This window comes from Penicillium angulare (genome assembly GCF_028827245.1).
Source record: "Penicillium angulare strain IBT 27051 chromosome Unknown utg000011l_segment0_segment0, whole genome shotgun sequence".
NCBI lineage: Eukaryota > Fungi > Ascomycota > Eurotiomycetes > Eurotiales > Aspergillaceae > Penicillium > Penicillium angulare.
In genome coordinates this window covers 847,501-866,166 of record NW_026623170.1, presented here as the reverse complement: position 1 = coordinate 866,166, position 18,666 = coordinate 847,501, and the positions used below count along the sequence as shown (strand labels likewise).

Sequence of the window (18,666 nt, the reverse complement as noted above, 5' to 3'; positions counted from 1 at the left end):
AAAATGAAATGCCATTTATATACTCTTCTTTCCCCGTGTCTCAAGAGGAAACAGGATGGCAAGAATTCCTCCCATTCCAAGTAGAGCGGCACACACGTAAATCGGGACCGAGCTAGCGGTTGAGGTAAAAGCGCCGATAAGAGCGGAAACCATGCCCATTAGTCGATTCATTGCGACGGCAATACCATTTCCAGTCCCGCGGTGTGCAGAGGGTAAAACCTCGACTGTGTACGCGTATAATGTTGCATAGTAGATGTTGATTGAAACAGAAATAGCGCATGAAAATCCAAGGTTTTGAGCATCTGTTTTGACAGCCGTATATCCAAAGAAAAATGCCACTGTGTTTAATTAGAATTGTCTGCGATGGTGTTTCAATTGGTAAAACCAGGGTTCACTTACTGGTAATGAAGGCTCCTATCGCCATTGTGAATTTTCTTCCAAAGATTGGCATCTCGCACATAAAACCTGCTATTATGGGTCCGGGTATCGCACATAGATTGGTGATTGCATAATTCCTCCATGTGAGGTAGGCTGAGTTTGCTCCGGTAGAAGATCCACGCGAGGCTAGATACTCTGGTAGATAAACATAGTACAGTGCATAGCCTAGTCCAATGAGAGCCCATGAGAGCCAGACCAGGGAGGTAGAGAGGGCCAGAGTCTTGGTCACGAACAGGCCTCGCACATGAACTTCTAGCTCTGATAACGATGCTTTGTTTTGAGCGTGGGAGCTGGAGATTTCACCATGTACTTGAAGTTGGTCCAAAGTTAGGTAGCATGGGCGTTCATGCTTGTGAGCAAGGTTCTGAAGTGTTTTCACAACATCTTCATCACGACCTTGACAAAGTAAAAACTTTGGGGTCTCATGGAAGCGAATGACTACCACTCGTGCAATACTTAGAACAAAAACAAGGGTTCCACTTGTATAGTACAGATATCTCCATCCCATGTTATTAGAGTTTGTACAAGTAACAGATCCATCGGTAGGACAGCTGTAATTTGCTATTGAAGCGTCAGCAAAATGAAATCTTTCAGAAGATACAAAATAATCTCACCCATGTATCCCCACGCAATGAGGCCAGCAACTGTTTGACCAACTCCCCACCAGCCAGCCAAAAGGGTAAGCAGCCATTGTTTGTTAGAGGGAAGATACTCTAGAAAGACAGTTGTGTCTAGCACCAAATTTCCGCCTGAGCCAAATGCCGATAATGCGACCATTGTGGCCCATCCTGCATAATTCGGAGCCGCACCAGCAGTGATGGCAAAGATGGCACTGATTAACAATGAGAAATTGAATGCCCATTTTCTTCCGATTATGTCCGCTGTACTGCCCCAGAATAAAGCACCGGCCAGCAGTGCAATATAGAACCCCAATTGTGCACCTCTCGAGAACTTCGGTGGATATTGTGCTCCTACTTGATCGGCGGATATGCTCATGAGGAAAAGTAGGAGAGAATCAACGCCATATCTGACGAAATAGATACACAGTTAGCGAGAGGTGTTCCTATTAGGTCTTCATCCGTTTCACTTACCCGAAGCCATTCAGAAAAAATAATTTTGTATGATAGGAAGTGAATCCGATAGTGTCAATTGCCTGTCGAGGTAAAGAGTGAGAATTGTATGACGTAAAGGATCATACGATAGCTTACGTCGTTGACAAGGTTCATCTTTGCGGTCAGGGCTTGATCAACACCGCCGAGGCATACCAGATCCCCAGGACTGCTAATAATTGTGGGTTTATCATGATCATCTTCATCATGATCCCGTGTCTTTCCAATATCATCTGGCTTATTGTCCATGTTGACCAATGATTGAAAAATAGGAACGAAATTGATCAATTTATTTTGCGAACTGATTTGCCTCAATCACAAGCTATGTGAGGATTTGCCAGGCTAGTGGGGAACCATTGCCGTGGGCAACTGTTTTATAAATGTCTTCAATTGAGCTATGATCCAGCCCCTATCCTCAAATAGCGGGTCATAATGGTCAAGATCTGGGCTAGTTTGGTAATTCCTCAATTCCTATACGCGTTTCATTCCCAGAAGAGGTAAGATAAGGTAAGATAGAGAGAAATCCCCCCACATATACATGTTGTTAGCCCGGTAACTTGGTGACAGTCCCCAGTGAGGAGAAACCGACGATGCGGGCACGAATCAAAAGGGGCATGGTGTGGAGAATAGCCTCAAGTGCTCGCGTTGAATTGACTAACTCAATGGTTAGTATTCAAACTGGAATGTGTTGTTTATCGTCTCTGGTTGTGCACTCGTATTCAATAGTCCCGCTCATGTGACCGGCATGTCGGGGAGTGCCGACGGAGATATAGATCCATTGACCCATTTCATATTGATCATCGTGCAATTTTCAAATGTAGAAGCTTACCCCGGATTTCCTCGGGCCGACCTGCATCTTCAATACTAGTATTGCTAGAGGATATGACGTTGGGCTTCGTGGTTGATTACGATGATAGCTCCATACAAAGAGTTTCCGATTTAGTCGTGTGCTTTGATCGTATGCTTCTTTGTTTTATCATTATACGATATACCTGACTCAATAATAAAACTTTGAGTTCCCCTAAATTATTGTCTCTATGTTATTGTATATCACAATGCATATATGCATTTAATGCTCTTCTAAATTCTTGACGCGGGGGCAGTTCCAAAGTTGTTCTATATCCACTGGTTCTACGTACTGGATTTCTTCTGCCGATTTTTGGTTGCCCTTTCTGGATTAGTACTTACTAAGTCACCACTTATGCATGATTATTTACGAGATGGGGTCACGGGTGACGACAAATTATTATGTGATTAATTAGGCGACAACTCTGGGGCATAAGATGGACGTGTCTTGGCAAATTTGGAATCCTGGCTAGCTTCAACAGCGGACCACACAAAAATGATGGCAGCCAAAATCGAGGAATCATCAGCATCGGATGTGGCTACACTAACATTTGAAGTTAGCTTCCATATTTTACACAGGAAATATTTCCCAAACACTTACGCTAACCCGAGGACTTGGTGAAAATTCCGTCCTGATTTGGTTAGTCTACAGACCATCTGCCCACGTAAGATGAGTGCAGTCGATTTTCCGATACGCCAGGGCTACTTCTGTAATTAAGTGTTTCATTAATATACTTTTGGCCAATTCTGTCACACCTGCCTGGGTGACTTCACTACCGACGAAGTTGTGTCTACCAATGGGACCTGCAGAAGTAGTATGTTATCAAAATGGTTGACGTCACGACAAACTTATTACCTACTTCACTTATTTAGAAGCTAGACATCCGAGCATTAACTTGTGGGCGATTTCCCGCATCATTGAACTCATGCTACAAAATGTCAGTACAAGCAGAAGCCTACTTTGAAACTCAAACACGATTGACGGCCTGGACCGACGAGCTTGAATTTTTGGGGTACATCCTGTGCGAGCTTATCGATGCCGATGGGTTGAGAACGAGAGGATACCGGTGCCATCAGGCAGCTGATCTACCAGCTATAGTTGATATCGTTCGGCTGCAATTGAAAGAACCCAATGGCAGCCTCGCCAGAGTTATGAGAGAAGATGAACTCAAAAACCTCCATCAGTTAATGAAGAAAGCGAAGCAGATTCGAAACAAAATGGCGCATCATTCAACTCAAGATAAGAACGGACTTAAAACTCTTGAAAGCACGAAGCGGAGCTTGTGTGATTTGCTTGAGTATGCTATCAGGTTGGCTGCATTGGAGCGTGGAATAAGCCAGGTTTGCTTTACTGTTAAACTAGATTCCAAACCTGTACTAATTTCGTAATTGATAGATCACTTGGTCTCCTTGTCATCATATCTGCAAAGCATATACAGAAGGAAATGAGCCGTTAGTCGTGATGGTTCCGCTGAATGGAGAATCTTTGCTATCTCTTCGTCAAAGAGTTCTTCGAGATCACGATATCACCCAGACAAGGTTGACTTATCGTCGTCCAAAAAGTATGCCAACTGAAGAAAGCCGTCAAAAGCAGAAAGACGATTATGAAGCTGCCGTCACCAGAAGAAGGCAAAAGCAAGAGCGACATTTGGCTGTACAGTCCAACCATCTTACTGAAAAGCTCCAAAAACTGGAACAGAGATTCAATAGGTCTCGGGAGCTTCGTTTTGCACAAATAAATTTCGTAAAGGAGCAAATGAGAACAGAACACGAAATTTTCCATCGGCAGAGAACCGAGATCCTTCAAAAAGGGGTATTGCAACCAGCCAGTGACGAGCAAACCTTGTCGATAGCAATTTTCCTTGTAATCAGCTCCCCACTCTGGATACCTGGTGTGCTCATCTACCACCTATACAATAGATATTATGTTTAGCCACACATATCAACTTGACGTTCAGTCGTGAGATCAATTCTTGGAGATACTGTGATGAATTCCAAACTCTTGTAGTTCGTCAACAACTGTCAAGCAAAGGCATGGTCAAATCCGCATACTTTATCTACCTCCCAAACGTTGCTCCCGGGGAAACGGAGAACTTGAATACATGTTCATAGTTAAAGTAAATACTCATATATTTCACTTTAATACCGCATTCCCTGCTATATTTCAGCTTCGAATTACGGAGTGGAACGTTCTCCACTACCTAGTATAGATGAGGGATGTTGCTCCTCCGCCGGATATCAAAGCGGTTGAGAAGTTGTGAGTTATTTGGGGAGTAGAATTGACTCTGATTGGCAATCGCCGCAAGAGTGGCTCATGAATTATGCTAGTGGATGTTTCATATGCCCTGATTCTCCTGGGACTGTTCCCAGTATCTTATTTATACTCAGGGCCCTGGCATATAAGAAGGGAACCCCTCATTCCAGCAACCGTTCCGTTCGACAAGCTCAATAGCACTTTGTCAGTAGGTCTTCACTTGATATGGATAACAGCAAGAACGAAAAACCTACCCGGGGTGGCCTCTCCGCTTCTCAGCATCACACGGGAAATATGGTCCTCTCCAGGCCAGAGAAGGCAAGTCGCATCAAGGCGAATGTAAGCGCTTAAGTTCTCATAGCTAACCATCTGGCTTCGATATAGGCCATTCTTCTTGACCATACTTCTCCAAGTGATGGGAAAAAGAGCCGACAAGGTAGTATCATGACATTTACAATCTGTCTGAAGTAATGGTATTGGATCTGACACTATATTCACCACCTATATACTGGATTTTTCCTGCTGATTTTTGGTTGTCTTTTCCGTATTAGTGTCACTGATACGGCTTCCGATGAGTAGGAAACAAAGGACAGGAGAAAAATTATCTCGGGATTTTAAGTTACAAGAAGCAGAATCCAATATTTTCTCTTCCACGGTTCGCCAAACATCTAAATCTATATTATCATTCCAAGTTTTATCCACCGATTTACTTCAATGCCGGAACCGCCAAGCCAAACACGTCTTCCGGGTCAAACTTGGCCTTCAGTTCCTTCAATGTCTTAACCTTCGACACATATATCTTGTCTATCAACTGCGCAGACGATTTTGCTTGAACAGTACTATTATACAAAGACACATACGCCGAAGGTAACAAATATTCCAGGTCAGCCTGCTTAGTATCCTCTGCCATCTGAGCGGCCCACTTCTCTGACTTTTCTTGTACATCCTTATCCTTCTGCGTTGCGAATCCCAGAAACTCCAGCATATAGTGGGGCTCCCGGGCCGCAAAAAGGGAAGAATGGGCTTGTGGTTCCGTTGAGGGCCCACGAAGCTGATGAATGGACATCATGGTGCCCGGGTCGGCCGGCATACTGGCGAGACTGTCTCCGATCGTCTCAGCTATGGCCGGGGACACGCGGCTGATATTATGTGTGTAGGCAGAACCAGAGGCAACAGGTGGGACAAGGGCACCGTTACCATCAAACCATTCCGGGATGTTGGTAGGCGTAACGGTGTTTGCTACGAGAGGACCAAGGTTGGCGATCTTTTCGCTCCAGGCTTGGCCTTCTTCGATATTTGCACCGCTCCAGACAAAAATGGCGGCAAAGGCACGTCCCGTGGGAGCGTTGAAGGCGATTTGCTGTAGCGTCAGTTGCGGTGGCAGACCTTCAGTCTCAAGTAGCTTTTCATGGGCTGCGTTAAAATCGACGCATGTTTTAGTGATGTCAGAAGAGTCGAAAATAATGGCACCAGCGAGGAGCTAGAGGAAATTTAATGGTTAAATCTGAAATCGTTGGAGGTACTTTACGGTGATACTTACGCTAGTGAGTGGGTAAACCTTAATTGTGAGATCAAGAATGACACCATAAAGACCGCCGCCACCGCGGATGCCCTGTAGAAGCGACTCGTCGGCTTTGACTATCTCGCCGTCGGCGTTGACAATAGTTGCGCCGAGAATTTGGTCTACTCCAAGGCCCCAGTGCGAGGAGAAGGGACCATACCCACCATATGTGGCCCAGCCAACGTAGCCAACGGACGGGATTGCTCCTGTCGGAGTGACTAGGCCCTCTGCCCAGAGCGTGTTGGCGAGCTCATGCTGCAGGGTACCACCTTGGACAGTGGCAGATTTTCGATCCAAAGCGACTGTGACGGCAGTCAAGGCACGCAGGTCGATAAGCAAGGCACCTTCAACAAGAGTAAGGCCTTCCAAATTATGGCCGCCCGCGCGGATAGTGAAGGGCAGGGAGCTAGATTTGGCATATCTGATAAGAGTAGCAACATCAGAGGGGGATTGCGGCCGGACGATAGCCAGGGGGTTATCACGACGGGCGCCGTTGAAGATCTGGCGAGCAGCGGGGTAGTCGGGAGAAGACGGTAATGTGTATTTGATTGTAGGATGGCCTTGAAGAAAGACCTCGAGGGCGTTCAGCTGAATGGAACCGGTCATGATAGATGTAATTGGTATGTGAAATAGTGAACTACTAGTAGACCTCGGGGCCTTGTTGGAGTCGACCATTATATAGGGCTGGGTTAGATAAGCGACGCGCAGAACCCAGTGTTTCAATATGATGGGTCAATGATCTACTATAGGAAATCATGCATGCTAGTCTTGCTAGGATGATAACTTGGTAGCACTCATGAGTGAGCGGTCAAACACAACTTCTTTGTTTTGTCGGGGCATACATTGTCGGTGACGATAATGATCCCTGTCGGACATGATAGTCATGCAATAAGCTGGAGTGAAATTTACTTCCAGCATCATCTCAAATCATCCCGGAGCATCTGAGCCAGCTCATCAGGCTCCAGATGTATCGTAAAATGGAGATGAGGTGCAGCGGCCCCCAAACTCATACGTCATGCATCGCGGGGGGCCATGCAAGCAATTCGAACTACCCACATGCTATGCAATATACAAGTCCTGTATACAAAGTTCACCCTTTCATTCGAGAATAACCTCTCACTTTTTCGAGGTCAAGATTAGAAGCGCTGGCCATGAAAATGCTTGCTTGGCATGCGGGCCGCCCATACCCACCTGGATCTGCTCCCACAGTGGCTGTACGGGAGCCTCATTCATCTCCTGGAATGGGAAGATGTATTCCACAAATTTCCTTAGGTCACTGGCATCCCAATCCTTCCTACAGAGATTTCTATTCTTCTTCTCTAGCACCAGCTCTTTTTCTGTGACGCTGCTCCACAAGTGCATCGACAGCGTGCCCATGTGGTATACATCCTGCATCTCAGATGTGCCAATTGACCTGCTCATTCTCGTCCTATCCTTGCCCGCAATCTCTAGGCTCTTCTTGCCCTTGAAGCAGAGACTACTTGTTGGGGGAATATTCGTCATGGGTGCCGCGTATGTCTCTCCTGTTATCATTCCTCCATCCAGCAAAGCTCAAGCGGACTAACCTAAATGAATAAAGTGTTATTGCAATCAGCATTAAACGTCTGGCTATGTACTTCCATGTTGGAACTACCTATCTGGAGCACGCTGATGACGAAACATGAGAGTGTTCAACCAATATTTGTTGTGTAGTATCTGGCAACTGACATCAGATAATAGACTATACGTCTCCGGTCTTTTTTTGGACTAATATCGAAAACTTATTGTCAGTCATCCTTGCGTATCTCCCTACACTGCACCCACTGTGGATCTTGGTCAGAGGAAATCACCTGAATATGAAAACCAAGTCTTATGTACCTTACAACTTCCCACAGCAGATCCCCATCTTCTTTGTTCTATGAAACCCTAATCCCATCTTTTGTTAACAACTTTAGACAAAGAGTGATACAACAAAAAAACTAGATCTCGTGGATTTCTTTATCGCGGGAAATAAGAGAATAATTGTCACAGAATGAGTATGTTCAAGGTTTTTAAATGTCCACCCCCTCTTCATCTTGATCTATAGAAGCATCGGGCCGAGACCAGTCCCGACCTGCTGACATACGTCACACCGCGCTTGGACTCATCCATCCTCCGCGTTGACAACGCATCCTTCTTTTCACTCCCAGCGCCTCACAAAGTCGTTTCACAAGATAACTGCAATACCAAGGACTGATGTGACTTCCTAGTGAAATTCTCATTCAGTCTCCTTGTCCAGCCCCCACACCGTACCCATTCCGACCGTCGTGCGATCTCCGATTCCCTGACCACCTCAATCCACCGACACGAGCTTCCCCGCCATGAACATTGCTTAGTTTAGAGCTCAGGAAAGCAACCTCAGCGACAGAGCCATGGATTACTCTATCCAAAGGCTTCTTAACGACAAGCTATACGATAAGCGAAAGCAAGGTGCCTTAGAGTATGTCACGATGGAAATCACGCAACGTGGAATGAAAAGACGCTAATATGGGACGCGTCTACAGGCTCGAGAAAATTGTTCGCGACTCAGTCTTCAAGTCAGAACATGATAAAATCCAGAAAATCGTCGAGCAGCTTTGCCACGACTATGCCTACGCTGTACACCAACCACACGCTCGGAATGGCGGTCTGATTGGTCTGGCGGCAGCTTCGATCGCTCTCGGATCTGTGAGTCACCAATTATAAAGGGATGATGGGGACATGAGCTGATATTTTTGGATACAGGAAGGAGTAGCACCATATCTGAAAGAGATTGTACCACCAGTCTTGGCGTGCTTCTCTGACCAAGATGCCCGAGTCAGGTACTATGCTTGCGAAAGCATGTACAACATTGCCAAGGTCGCCAAAGGAGAAGTTCTTTTATTTTTCAACGATATTTTCGATGCATTGGCTAAAGTAAGACCTGGATATACCCAAGGGACCGTTATCGGCAAATTCTAACTATATTATAGCTGGCCTCTGACTCGGAACTATCGGTGAAAAATGGCGCGGAACTCCTGGATCGATTAGTCAAGGACATTGTTGCCGAGTCTGCAGCTTCATATGTCTCAGTCCTTCAGCTATCAGAGAAGGATGCTTCAGACGCAGATGCTCTCGATGAGGTCGATCTCCCAACGGCTTTTTCCCTCGCGAAATTCATTCCCTTGCTCAAAGATCGGATCTATGTTATCGGCCCGTTCACTCGCAACTTTCTCGTCTCCTGGCTTACTTTGCTCGATACTATCCCTGACTTGGAACTGATTTGTTATTTGCCTGAGTTCCTGGAGGGCTTAATCAAGTTTCTGGGTGGTCCTAACAGGGATGTCAACGTGGCAACTCAAGGCCTTTTGGAACGCTTTCTTTCAGAGATTAAAAGAATTACCAGACTCAAAAAGGGTATCGAAGAAAGTCGCAAAAGCCAAAGTCGCCGGCGTTCTGCCTCAAGTGATACTGCGAGCTTGAGCGCCAAAACTGAGCAGATGGCAGAACCCACCGGGGCAGTTGAAGAGGATAAAGACGACATTGCTGTAGATGACTCTGCTTCAGAGTCTCTCCTTGATGATGATCTTACCCAAACAGAAGGCGATTGGATTCCGGGCCAAGATGTGCAAATTGACTACCCAAAGATCTTGGATATACTCGTCGGCTTTGTCAACACTTCATATGGTCGGTTCTTTTCGAAATCAAGTTCTCCCATACCCAACGCTAACTATTTATTAGAGGAGGAAATGCAACTCACTGCACTCCGCTGGATCGACAATTTCTTTGAGATCAGTCCAGAAGATATCCTTCCGTTTGTGCCCCGGCTTCTCACACAGGTGCTTCCAGCAATGTCTAGCGGTTCCGATCAAGTTCGACAAGCAGCAAATCGAGTCAACAAATCTCTCCTTGAATATATCTACTCTCTTTCCGACGACACGGCCGAGGAGGCCGCTCAAACTCAATCCAAGGTACCATCTACAGCGCCAAGCAGGGAGAGCGTTGAAAGAAAATCTTCCGAAATCTCAAACAACGAGGCTAGAAAGTCCACTCAAGAGTCCTTCGCAGTCACACCGCGTAGTAGTATTGTTTCAACGCCATTTCAACCGACCGACCTTGATTACGCAGCAGCTGTCACCTCTCTCACACTGCAGTTCCTTAACGAGAATGAAGCCACTCGAGTAGCCGCACTCTCGTGGCTCATAATGCTACACCGCAAGGCACCCCGGAAAGTGGTTGCATTCAATGATGGCACATTCCCGGCTCTATTGAAGACTCTCTCCGATCCCGCAGAGGCAGTCGTGACGAAGGATCTCCAACTATTGTCGCAGATCTCAAGAAACAGCGAGGACAGCTATTTTGCCTCTTTCATGGTGAACTTGTTGCAGCTTTTCTCTACAGATAGGCATCTGCTTGAAGTTCGAGGCAACCTCATCATCCGGCAGTTGTGCTTGAATCTGAGTCCCGAACGCATCTATCGGACATTAGCAGACTGCCTCGAAAAGGAAGAGGTGAGTTTGGGAAACGCTAAGCCCGCAGATTATGTTACTAATGTATAAGCAGGACCTTGAATTTGCCAGCATCATGGTACAAAACCTTAACAATAACCTAATCACCGCCCCTGAGCTATCAGATATGAGGAAGCGTCTAAGAAATCTGGACTCGAGGGTATATTTCTCTAACGTATTACATTCTACTTCGATGGAAGCAGGCTAACAACTCCTTATAGGAAGGACAAATGTTCTTCGTTGCTCTTTTCAGGTCTTGGTGCCATAATGCAGTTTCCACGTTCTCGCTATGCCTACTTGCTCAAGCCTATGAGCAAGCTTACCACCTCCTTCAGATTTTGTAAGGATGGGATCTACTAACATACCTCTACATATCTTCATGAGTACATGACTAACCATTCTCGTCAGTGCTGAGCTAGAGATGACAGTAAATATGCTGATCCAAATCGACAAGCTTGTGCAACTCTTGGAGTCTCCAGTATTTACATGTGCGCTTATTCATTCAATCCCATTGTTTAATATGCTAACCAAAGTTAGATCTCCGCCTTCAACTCCTCGAGCCCGAAAAGTACCCTTATCTATACAAATGTCTCTACGGCGTCCTCATGCTCCTCCCCCAGAGTTCCGCCTTCGCCGCGCTCAAAAACCGCTTAAACAGCGTCAGCAACATTGGTTTCCTCCAGGGTGGGCCCCGCAGGTATGCATTTAAAAGCCCCAGCCCATTATCCCCAGATGGCAAACCGATACTAAAGTCCCCATCCAGCGCTCCCCAAGCCGCTTCGTCATTTGATCGCCCAACTGGTACCCGTCTCAAAAACCGCGAAGAAAACACGATCCGCTGGTTTGAGCTTCTCGAGAAGTTCAAGGCTGTTCAGGAACGAGCCCGTCGTGCTCAAGCCTCGCAACGACAATCACTAAATCAGACAGACTCGCTACATCCATCGTTAAGTTCTGCTCTCTCTGCTGCCGCTGGTGGACGCGATCGGTCTGGCTTCCCTGATGCACCGCGTGGAGGGGCTGGAATGATGAGTCCCGGTGCTGGAGGTATTGGGCTAGGTGTTGCTGGACCAAGTGGTGCTGCAGGACAGACTCGTGGAATAACAGAGACTACCAAGGGAGGATCGACGACCTCCTTCCTGGGTACATCACATAAATACAAATCGGGTCTTTCTAATCTCCGTGGGTTAAATATCGGAGGACGAAAGTCAAAAAAATGAGGTCGATTTCTATTTTGAGAGCAGAAAGAAGCGAGAACGGTTCAAGATACCCATCGTCATTTATTAGAACATGTCAACTCAGCTACTATCAGCTATATCTATTTTTCCAGGTAAATGCTTCAAGTGTAGTGGTTGTATTCTTTCAGATAGTAGGTCTAGTAAGGACATCATAAAACAATCCTCAAGACCACGATCGATAATCAGATCAGATCAGAAACTCACATCAAAGATGTGTGATGCAACAACACACAGGCTGAATATGAACAGCGAAGAGAAAAAGAAAAGAAAGCCCCAGGTAAATAATATCACAGAGAAGTTGAAACATTCCACAGAACACAGAACAGACATGGCGACTATGCACGGAACATCGTCAAGATCTTCGCGGGACATAACGCGAAGAACGAAAAGAAAAGCTAAACAGACAAACAAACACGGCTAAAAACAGCACAAAATCACAAGCGCAAAGGAGCAGCAGTTTAGGAAAAGGCAAAGCGTCAATCAGAATCAATCCGTCAATGACAAAAGGCCGTCATGTCACTCTAGTCAGATCAGATCAGATCAATCAGATCAAGATCGCCAGCGTGATTCGCCAGATCCCATTCCCGATGGGCGCCAGCTTCCAGTTGATTGTTTGGAGATTGTGCTTGTTGGCGAGTTGCTTCCTGTGCCTGTATTGTAGACATATTCTCCGTCGACGTACTGAGCGCCTGTTGAGAAGGTGCTGCGGTGCTTGCGGCGGCCGTATCGCTGCTCTAGACGGTAGAGCTCGAGTTCTAAGAAGAGATAAGTTAGCTTAGATCGAGGGCGGGCATGTATGGATCTTGGGATATAGGTGTCTGTGTGTATGTGTGAGGGAGGGAGTTGAGCGGCAAGACGTACTAGCTTGAAGCTTATCGATGAGACTGATACCCATGTTGTGTTGTGTGAAGATGCGACGAGATGAGAAGTGGTAATGCGATCGATAGTTCAGTCGAAGTCGACCTTGGGCGGGTCAGATGTCCGATATTCCAGTTGAATTTCAGTCGAAGTGGATTGTTCAGTTCTATAGATAGCTGACACCCTCGTGTATGCAGGTGATACGTAATAATGCTCCTTCGGCACCAGGCGGAATGCTTAACTGAATATCCACGAGTCAGTTGAAAAAGATAATAAAAATTAGAATATGATCTTATTACCTAGATATGAAGCAAGAAATAACTCTCTCACGGAAAAAAAGGAAAGAGAGAGAAAAGGGGGGAACGTCAATTGATGAGATGGAGGGGAAGAAAAAGAGCGGCACGAGCAACGACAAGCGCCAGGAATGACTAGTGGGTGCCACAAAACACGGAGGCGGAAGAAGTCGAGTCGAAGTCAAAGATAGTAATTGGTTATTTCAAGGCTCAATTGAAGCGATTGGATATTTGTCTGCGGATAAACGAGTGGCTGGGTGAGAATAACCCGGAGGATAAGGAATGACAGTCAGCGATGATATGATGCTGAATGATGGAGAGTGGGAAAGGAGAAGGAAGCAGGGAAGCAGAAGTCAAGAGCGCTAAGGGACACTAGGAGCGAACTAAGACACGGACTAGAACCCGTGGAAGACTCTTGGGATTTCAGATTAATTAATTAAATTCAAATCAACAGAAAACCACGCGGTCGGTGTGGAGACATTGTGGAGAGCAACGCGGGTTTTAGCGCTGAGGATGCAGGTCAAAGCGGGTTTGGTCCTAGTGCTCACTATCTTACTCATAAGAGTAAGTAAGGTGGATATAAATGTACATGGCTGGTGGTATTGCTTAAAGTGTTTATTTGCTGGTGGTTTATCTATAGATATTGTACTCCGTCTAGTTCTTTGGTGCTTCTTCGTCTTCTTCGTGTTCCATGGTCCGTTCTTGCGCTATACAAGCCAAGGATTACGTTAGTTAGTCAATAAATCAATCTCGATATTGAGGCTTGGTGCTTGGGGTTGGGATTGGAGAATGAAATACTGACCGTTCCATAGCTCTGCATAAACACCTCCCAACTCGAGGAGTTCGCGATGCGACCCTGACTCAGCCACATGACCTTCCTTCAATACCAGAATCTGGTCACTGTCGCAGATGGTGCGAAGTCGATGAGCTACAAATACACTTGTACGCTTCTTCTCCTTGAGAATACTGTTGATGTTTTGCAACAGAGCCTGCTCAGTATAGGTGTCGAGCGCAGAAGTCTAAACAAAGAAAAAGAAAACAAGCATTAGTTTCCCGGGAACTCAGGCAAATTCACAATGCAACGCAGGAGAATATCCACTTACAGCTTCGTCAAAGAAAAGAAGCTCCGGGTCCTTAAGGATTAATCGAGAAATAGCCAATCGCTGCTTCTCACCACCAGATATCATCATTCCACGTTCGCCAACAGCGGTGTCATATCCATCCGGTAATCCTGCAACAAGCTGATGGATATGAGCTCGCTCAGCGGCCCGTTTCACCTCCTCGTCAGTAGCATCGATCCGGCCGTACCGAATATTGTGAGCAACCGTGTCGTTGAACAATGGGGTATCCTGTGGCACGACACCAATAGCCTTCCGGAGGCTTTCAAGCGTGACATCCCGCACATCTTGTCCATCGATCAGGATCCGGCCCGACTGAGTGTCGTAGAAGCGAAAGAGCAAACGAAGGATTGTAGACTTGCCGCATCCACTAGGGCCCACGATGGCGAATTTCGATCCAGGAGGGATCGTAAATGTGGCATTCTTCAAAATGGGTCGGTCGGGGTGGTAGCCGAAAGTGACATTCTCAAAGCGGATCTCACCACCACGCTTCAGCTCAAGGGCTTTGGCATTCGGTCGCTCCTTAATAGTCACGTTGACCTTTTGCAGGTTGAACAGCGTCTCCATGTCCAGCAGAGATTGGCGCAGTTCGCGGTAGACAGAGCCTAGGAAGTTGAGAGGCACGGAGAGCTGAAAAACCAGTTGGTTCACCATGACTAGGTCACCAACTGTTAAGGACCCTGTTGCGACACCGTCGGCGGCAAGGTACATCATTGCTGCTAGCGCGGTGGAAAAGATCATGTTTTGGCCGGAGTTTAGTAGCGCCAGAGATGTGGTCACCTTGATTGAGGCGTCCTCGTATTTCTTCAGGGCCTTGTCATAGCGGGCTACCTCGAACTTCTCATTGTTGAAATATTTGACAGCTTCGTAGTTGATAAGCGAGTCGACGGCGACTGTAGCTCCGCGGTTATCGGCTGCATTGGCCTGGCGTCGGAACTTGGTCCTCCATGCGGTGGTAGTAATAGTGAATGCAGTGTAAGCAATCATTGTGGTTGTTGTGATCGCAGCGAATTGAAGACCGTATTGGTAAGTCTAGAAACCAGATTAGCACCGAGGACGTTTCTAACCTACGTTTAGAAAATGAGACATACCAGAATACCGCACACCAGAGAGATTTCTAGTGCTGTTGGTACAACATGGAAGACCATTGATGTCAACAGGAAACTAATACCCTTGGTACCACGATCGATGGCCCGGGTCAAACCTCCAGTTTGACGCGAGAGATGGAAATTAAGATCCAGACGGAGAAGATGCTCAAAGACGTTGCTTGCAACTTTTCGGATGGCCTTTTGTGCAACACTGGCAAAGACGGCATTTCGAAGTTCTTGGAACAGTGTGGCTCCGATGCGAGTTGCTCCATCTGATGAAAGGTTAGAACTTGGTAAGGCAAATTGTTTAGTGGGTATATCCTCTTACATGCTATAATCATAGATCCAGCTACAGTATACGCAGTTCCGCCGAGAGTGGCAAAGTCCACGTTCATGGAATCGACGATACTCTTGAAGTAGAATGGCACTTCGACATTGAGGATCTAAATAATGATGTTAGGACAAGGTCTCCTCCAGAGAAAATATTCAACCAAATGATATGAAACGACAAACCTTTGCTCCAACTAGCAGTGACAATGCTGTTCCAACACGAAGTTTTGTTCCCCAATCATCCTACCAGTACCTCGTTAGCACAAGCTCCTCCAACGTCCCCACGCATCTTTAATATGTGTGCAAAGACAAAGACGTACCTTCGGCCAAAGATATTTAGCCATTTCCCTCATAATCGCCCAATCTGCTCTACGCTGCTCCTTCTTCTCCTTAGCAGCCTCACTCAACATATCCTTCTTAGGTGTTGGTGTCTCCACCTCCTCCGGCTTCGAAGCAGCGATAACATTTGGCAGCGGCGACGGCGATTGTGCGGGCTCGGTCGCCGCGGCATTCTCCTTCTTAGAATCGATATCCTGATTTTTTGGAGTTTGATTTCGGAGGAGACCAGTAGAGGAGAATATGCGTAGTTGTGTTTGGATTGGTCGTGGGTTTGGTCTCGTGCATGCGGGACGACCGGCAACGCGTAGGTGTGAGTGTAGCGCTGGGCGCCAACATGGCGATCGAGCTGCTCTGAGCAGCATGGCTGCAGAATTGAATATAACCTAGCCACGAGAGGCGGTTATGAGACACCGTGGAGGGTTCAGGGGAGCATAACGAGCTCAGCTCAGGTGGGAGGGAGATGGCGTGCGCAGCTGTGCAGCTCCGCACTCCGCGATAACCTTGGGAGTCGCCGGCTTCGGAGAATAATGTCGTGCGGGTGATAAGTCCGAGAATGGTAGTAGGAATGGGTGGGAAGAACAAGATGGTGATATTTAATATTCCAATTTGAATGAGAAAATAATAAAAAACAACTTTGATTTATAAATCTCAGTGTTAATGTTAAGATAATGTTGTTAAGTCTACTCTGTATGACTCTGTATGGCTCTGGGCCTTGATTCACCTCCAAATGTTCGGATCCACGATTTCCCGTGTTTTCTCATCTTGAAGCTCCGGAAACTGACGTAAAGTCTTTCTTGACGCAACCCACTCTGTCCTTCTTTTTGACACAATGCGTCCTGCCCTCCAGCGAGGTGTGAGGACATTGTCCTGGACTCGAGTTGTTCCTCGTGTTCATCGACAGACAAGATATGTTCAGATTCGCGCGACACCATCTGCGGATCCCACGGTGAATGGGGATCACCTACCCCTCGCCAACACAGCTAGTTCCGCTGAATCGCGAGGTAAGTTTCCGGTCGGTGACATTTTCATGAACCAATATTGACCTTTTAATCACTTCTAGATGCGCGATTCGATGTTGTCGGCGCCCCATATTCACTCCTTTCGGCATCGCTTTCGGCCTCACAAAACTTATACACGCGCCGAGGAACCTTGGTAGGATTAAGCGGCAAGGCAGACAATGTATGCGACGAGTCCGATTTATAAGCGCAAATGAATAACAGTGTTGACCTTTCTCAATCGCAATAGGTGGTTTCGACTTTGAGCGTTCTGGAACCCTTCCGCAGGGCGGCTGTCGGAGTGCCTTTCCTCTACCAAAAGGTACAGCGCATGTCTTATATTAGATTGATTATCCTACAAATCATCTAATCAGTATATACCAGGTTTCTTCTGCCAGTCCGGTGACTGCGCTTATCTCGACTCGCTCCCCGACTACCTCTTTTACCGTGGTGAATCTTAATGGCTCGGTCGATTGGATGGTTGCTCAACGTCGCGCTCTGCTTGCTTGGACGGGCCGGTCTCTGTCCATCAAGCCCACTATCAATACAAATCTGGTACGTGAGAACTTACCTCTACGGAGAAGATCAACCAGCTAACTCGTACAGGGCTTGGCTCATTGGGGTAGCTCAGAAGTGACTGGAAGAGGTTTGGTCGCCTTAGTTGGCAACGGCCAGGTATACTCGGTAGAGTTAAAGGATGGCGAACAGTATATCGCTCACCCAAGGTATGTGACTGCTGTCGATTCTACTAATCTTTATGTACATCGGACTAACATCGAATAGTAATGTGGTCGCTTATACCATGTCCTCCAATCCTCCTCGTCCCTACCGCTTCAAATCCACCACACTTAGCTTCCAAGTCCCAGGCCTTAAGGTCTTACCGCGATTGCTACAAAACAACAATTTCATTCGAAACGTTTCAAGCTCCAATGCCTGGAAAAAGACCATGGGCTTCCTCCACACGCTACGAACCTGGTCCCGCATGACAATCTGGGGTGATAGACTTTTCTTACAGTTCGACGGCCCTGCAACTGTCCTCGTTCAATCCCGTGGTCCTCGTTTGAACGACGTTCTTTCCGGTCGCGAGGTGAACGAGATCGCCAATACACCCAGCGGCGTAACTCTTTCTCGTCAGGAATTCGAGAACGACAAGCAGGCCAAGGCCAATGAGGAGGTCGTGGTCGGTATTACCCGTTCCGTCGCGGACGTCACCCAGGAGATTAAGGGTATTAGCCAAAATGTTGCTAAGATTCGCCCAGATGGCATACAAAATGCTTGAAGGCGATAAGACTTGACCATGTTTAGCATTTTCTTTTTTATGATCTTTAGAGTGTTGGTTTCTGTGGTTTTCGAAATGGCATCTTGTACAATATCGTCGGCATCTCAAATCTTGGCTCCCTGCCATTCCAACCGAATTTACGATCTTGGAAGGTTAGTATTACTCTACGTGCGATCTGTATGATCTTGTAGTGTCGAAGTTCTATAAAGAAGGACATACGGTGCATACCTTGCTTCAACGAATGTTGAAATCCCAAAATTCTTCTTATATGCGCTACCTGGACACTGTACAACGATAAGATGTGTCTAAGTATGGGTATATGAACCAAACATACTAGATTTTCGGATCTCGTGGTATCTCCACTGCAAAAAAAAACACTTTCTCTCACATAGTCAGCCCCACGGGTAGTATGGTTTGCTCGAGTTCGGCAGTAGAAATG

At 46.6% G+C, this 18,666-nt stretch overlaps 8 protein-coding genes across 8 annotated transcripts; 4 read left to right on the top strand and 4 right to left on the bottom strand.

Moving 5' to 3' along the window:
- Positions 1 to 15: 15 nt before the first annotated feature.
- Positions 16 to 1,796, bottom strand: N7478_012481 (MFS transporter; the record flags this gene model as incomplete). The annotated part of the gene is made up of 5 exons (XM_056928695.1): positions 16 to 338; positions 400 to 999; positions 1,053 to 1,465; positions 1,530 to 1,591; positions 1,647 to 1,796. The coding sequence occupies 5 exons, from the start codon at positions 1,794 to 1,796 to the stop codon at positions 16 to 18; spliced, it is 1,548 nt and encodes a 515-aa protein (XP_056773253.1).
- Positions 1,797 to 3,329: 1,533 nt separating this feature from the next.
- On the top strand, positions 3,330 to 3,782 carry N7478_012480 (uncharacterized protein; the record flags this gene model as incomplete). The annotated part of the gene is made up of 1 exon (XM_056928694.1): positions 3,330 to 3,782. The coding sequence occupies one exon, from the start codon at positions 3,330 to 3,332 to the stop codon at positions 3,780 to 3,782; it is 453 nt and encodes a 150-aa protein (XP_056773252.1).
- A 1,090-nt stretch (positions 3,783 to 4,872) lies between these two features.
- Positions 4,873 to 5,118, top strand: N7478_012479 (uncharacterized protein; the record flags this gene model as incomplete). Its single annotated transcript, XM_056928693.1, has 2 exons — positions 4,873 to 4,986; positions 5,032 to 5,118. The coding sequence occupies 2 exons, from the start codon at positions 4,873 to 4,875 to the stop codon at positions 5,116 to 5,118; spliced, it is 201 nt and encodes a 66-aa protein (XP_056773251.1).
- A 235-nt stretch (positions 5,119 to 5,353) lies between these two features.
- Positions 5,354 to 6,814, bottom strand: N7478_012478 (FAD-binding oxidoreductase; the record flags this gene model as incomplete). Its single annotated transcript, XM_056928692.1, has 2 exons — positions 5,354 to 6,127; positions 6,188 to 6,814. The coding sequence occupies 2 exons, from the start codon at positions 6,812 to 6,814 to the stop codon at positions 5,354 to 5,356; spliced, it is 1,401 nt and encodes a 466-aa protein (XP_056773250.1).
- A 1,784-nt stretch (positions 6,815 to 8,598) lies between these two features.
- Positions 8,599 to 11,909, top strand: N7478_012477 (VAC14 family protein; the record flags this gene model as incomplete). Its single annotated transcript, XM_056928691.1, has 10 exons — positions 8,599 to 8,666; positions 8,731 to 8,893; positions 8,951 to 9,121; positions 9,178 to 9,871; positions 9,926 to 10,695; positions 10,748 to 10,852; positions 10,914 to 11,032; positions 11,101 to 11,180; positions 11,230 to 11,389; positions 11,456 to 11,909. The coding sequence occupies 10 exons, from the start codon at positions 8,599 to 8,601 to the stop codon at positions 11,907 to 11,909; spliced, it is 2,784 nt and encodes a 927-aa protein (XP_056773249.1).
- A 567-nt stretch (positions 11,910 to 12,476) lies between these two features.
- Positions 12,477 to 12,822, bottom strand: N7478_012476 (uncharacterized protein; the record flags this gene model as incomplete). The annotated part of the gene is made up of 2 exons (XM_056928690.1): positions 12,477 to 12,682; positions 12,789 to 12,822. 2 exons carry the CDS (start codon positions 12,820 to 12,822, stop codon positions 12,477 to 12,479), a joined length of 240 nt encoding a protein of 79 aa, XP_056773248.1.
- A 910-nt stretch (positions 12,823 to 13,732) lies between these two features.
- atm1 (ATP-binding cassette Fe/S cluster precursor transporter ATM1) lies at positions 13,733 to 16,315 on the bottom strand (the record flags this gene model as incomplete). Its single annotated transcript, XM_056928689.1, has 7 exons — positions 13,733 to 13,785; positions 13,881 to 14,097; positions 14,182 to 15,228; positions 15,288 to 15,556; positions 15,613 to 15,727; positions 15,798 to 15,857; positions 15,935 to 16,315. 7 exons carry the CDS (start codon positions 16,313 to 16,315, stop codon positions 13,733 to 13,735), a joined length of 2,142 nt encoding a protein of 713 aa, XP_056773247.1.
- A 467-nt stretch (positions 16,316 to 16,782) lies between these two features.
- On the top strand, positions 16,783 to 18,227 carry N7478_012474 (AIM24 family protein; the record flags this gene model as incomplete). The annotated part of the gene is made up of 6 exons (XM_056928688.1): positions 16,783 to 16,954; positions 17,014 to 17,132; positions 17,199 to 17,270; positions 17,333 to 17,503; positions 17,555 to 17,673; positions 17,732 to 18,227. The coding sequence occupies 6 exons, from the start codon at positions 16,783 to 16,785 to the stop codon at positions 18,225 to 18,227; spliced, it is 1,149 nt and encodes a 382-aa protein (XP_056773246.1).
- Between the last annotated feature and the right edge of the window lie 439 nt (positions 18,228 to 18,666).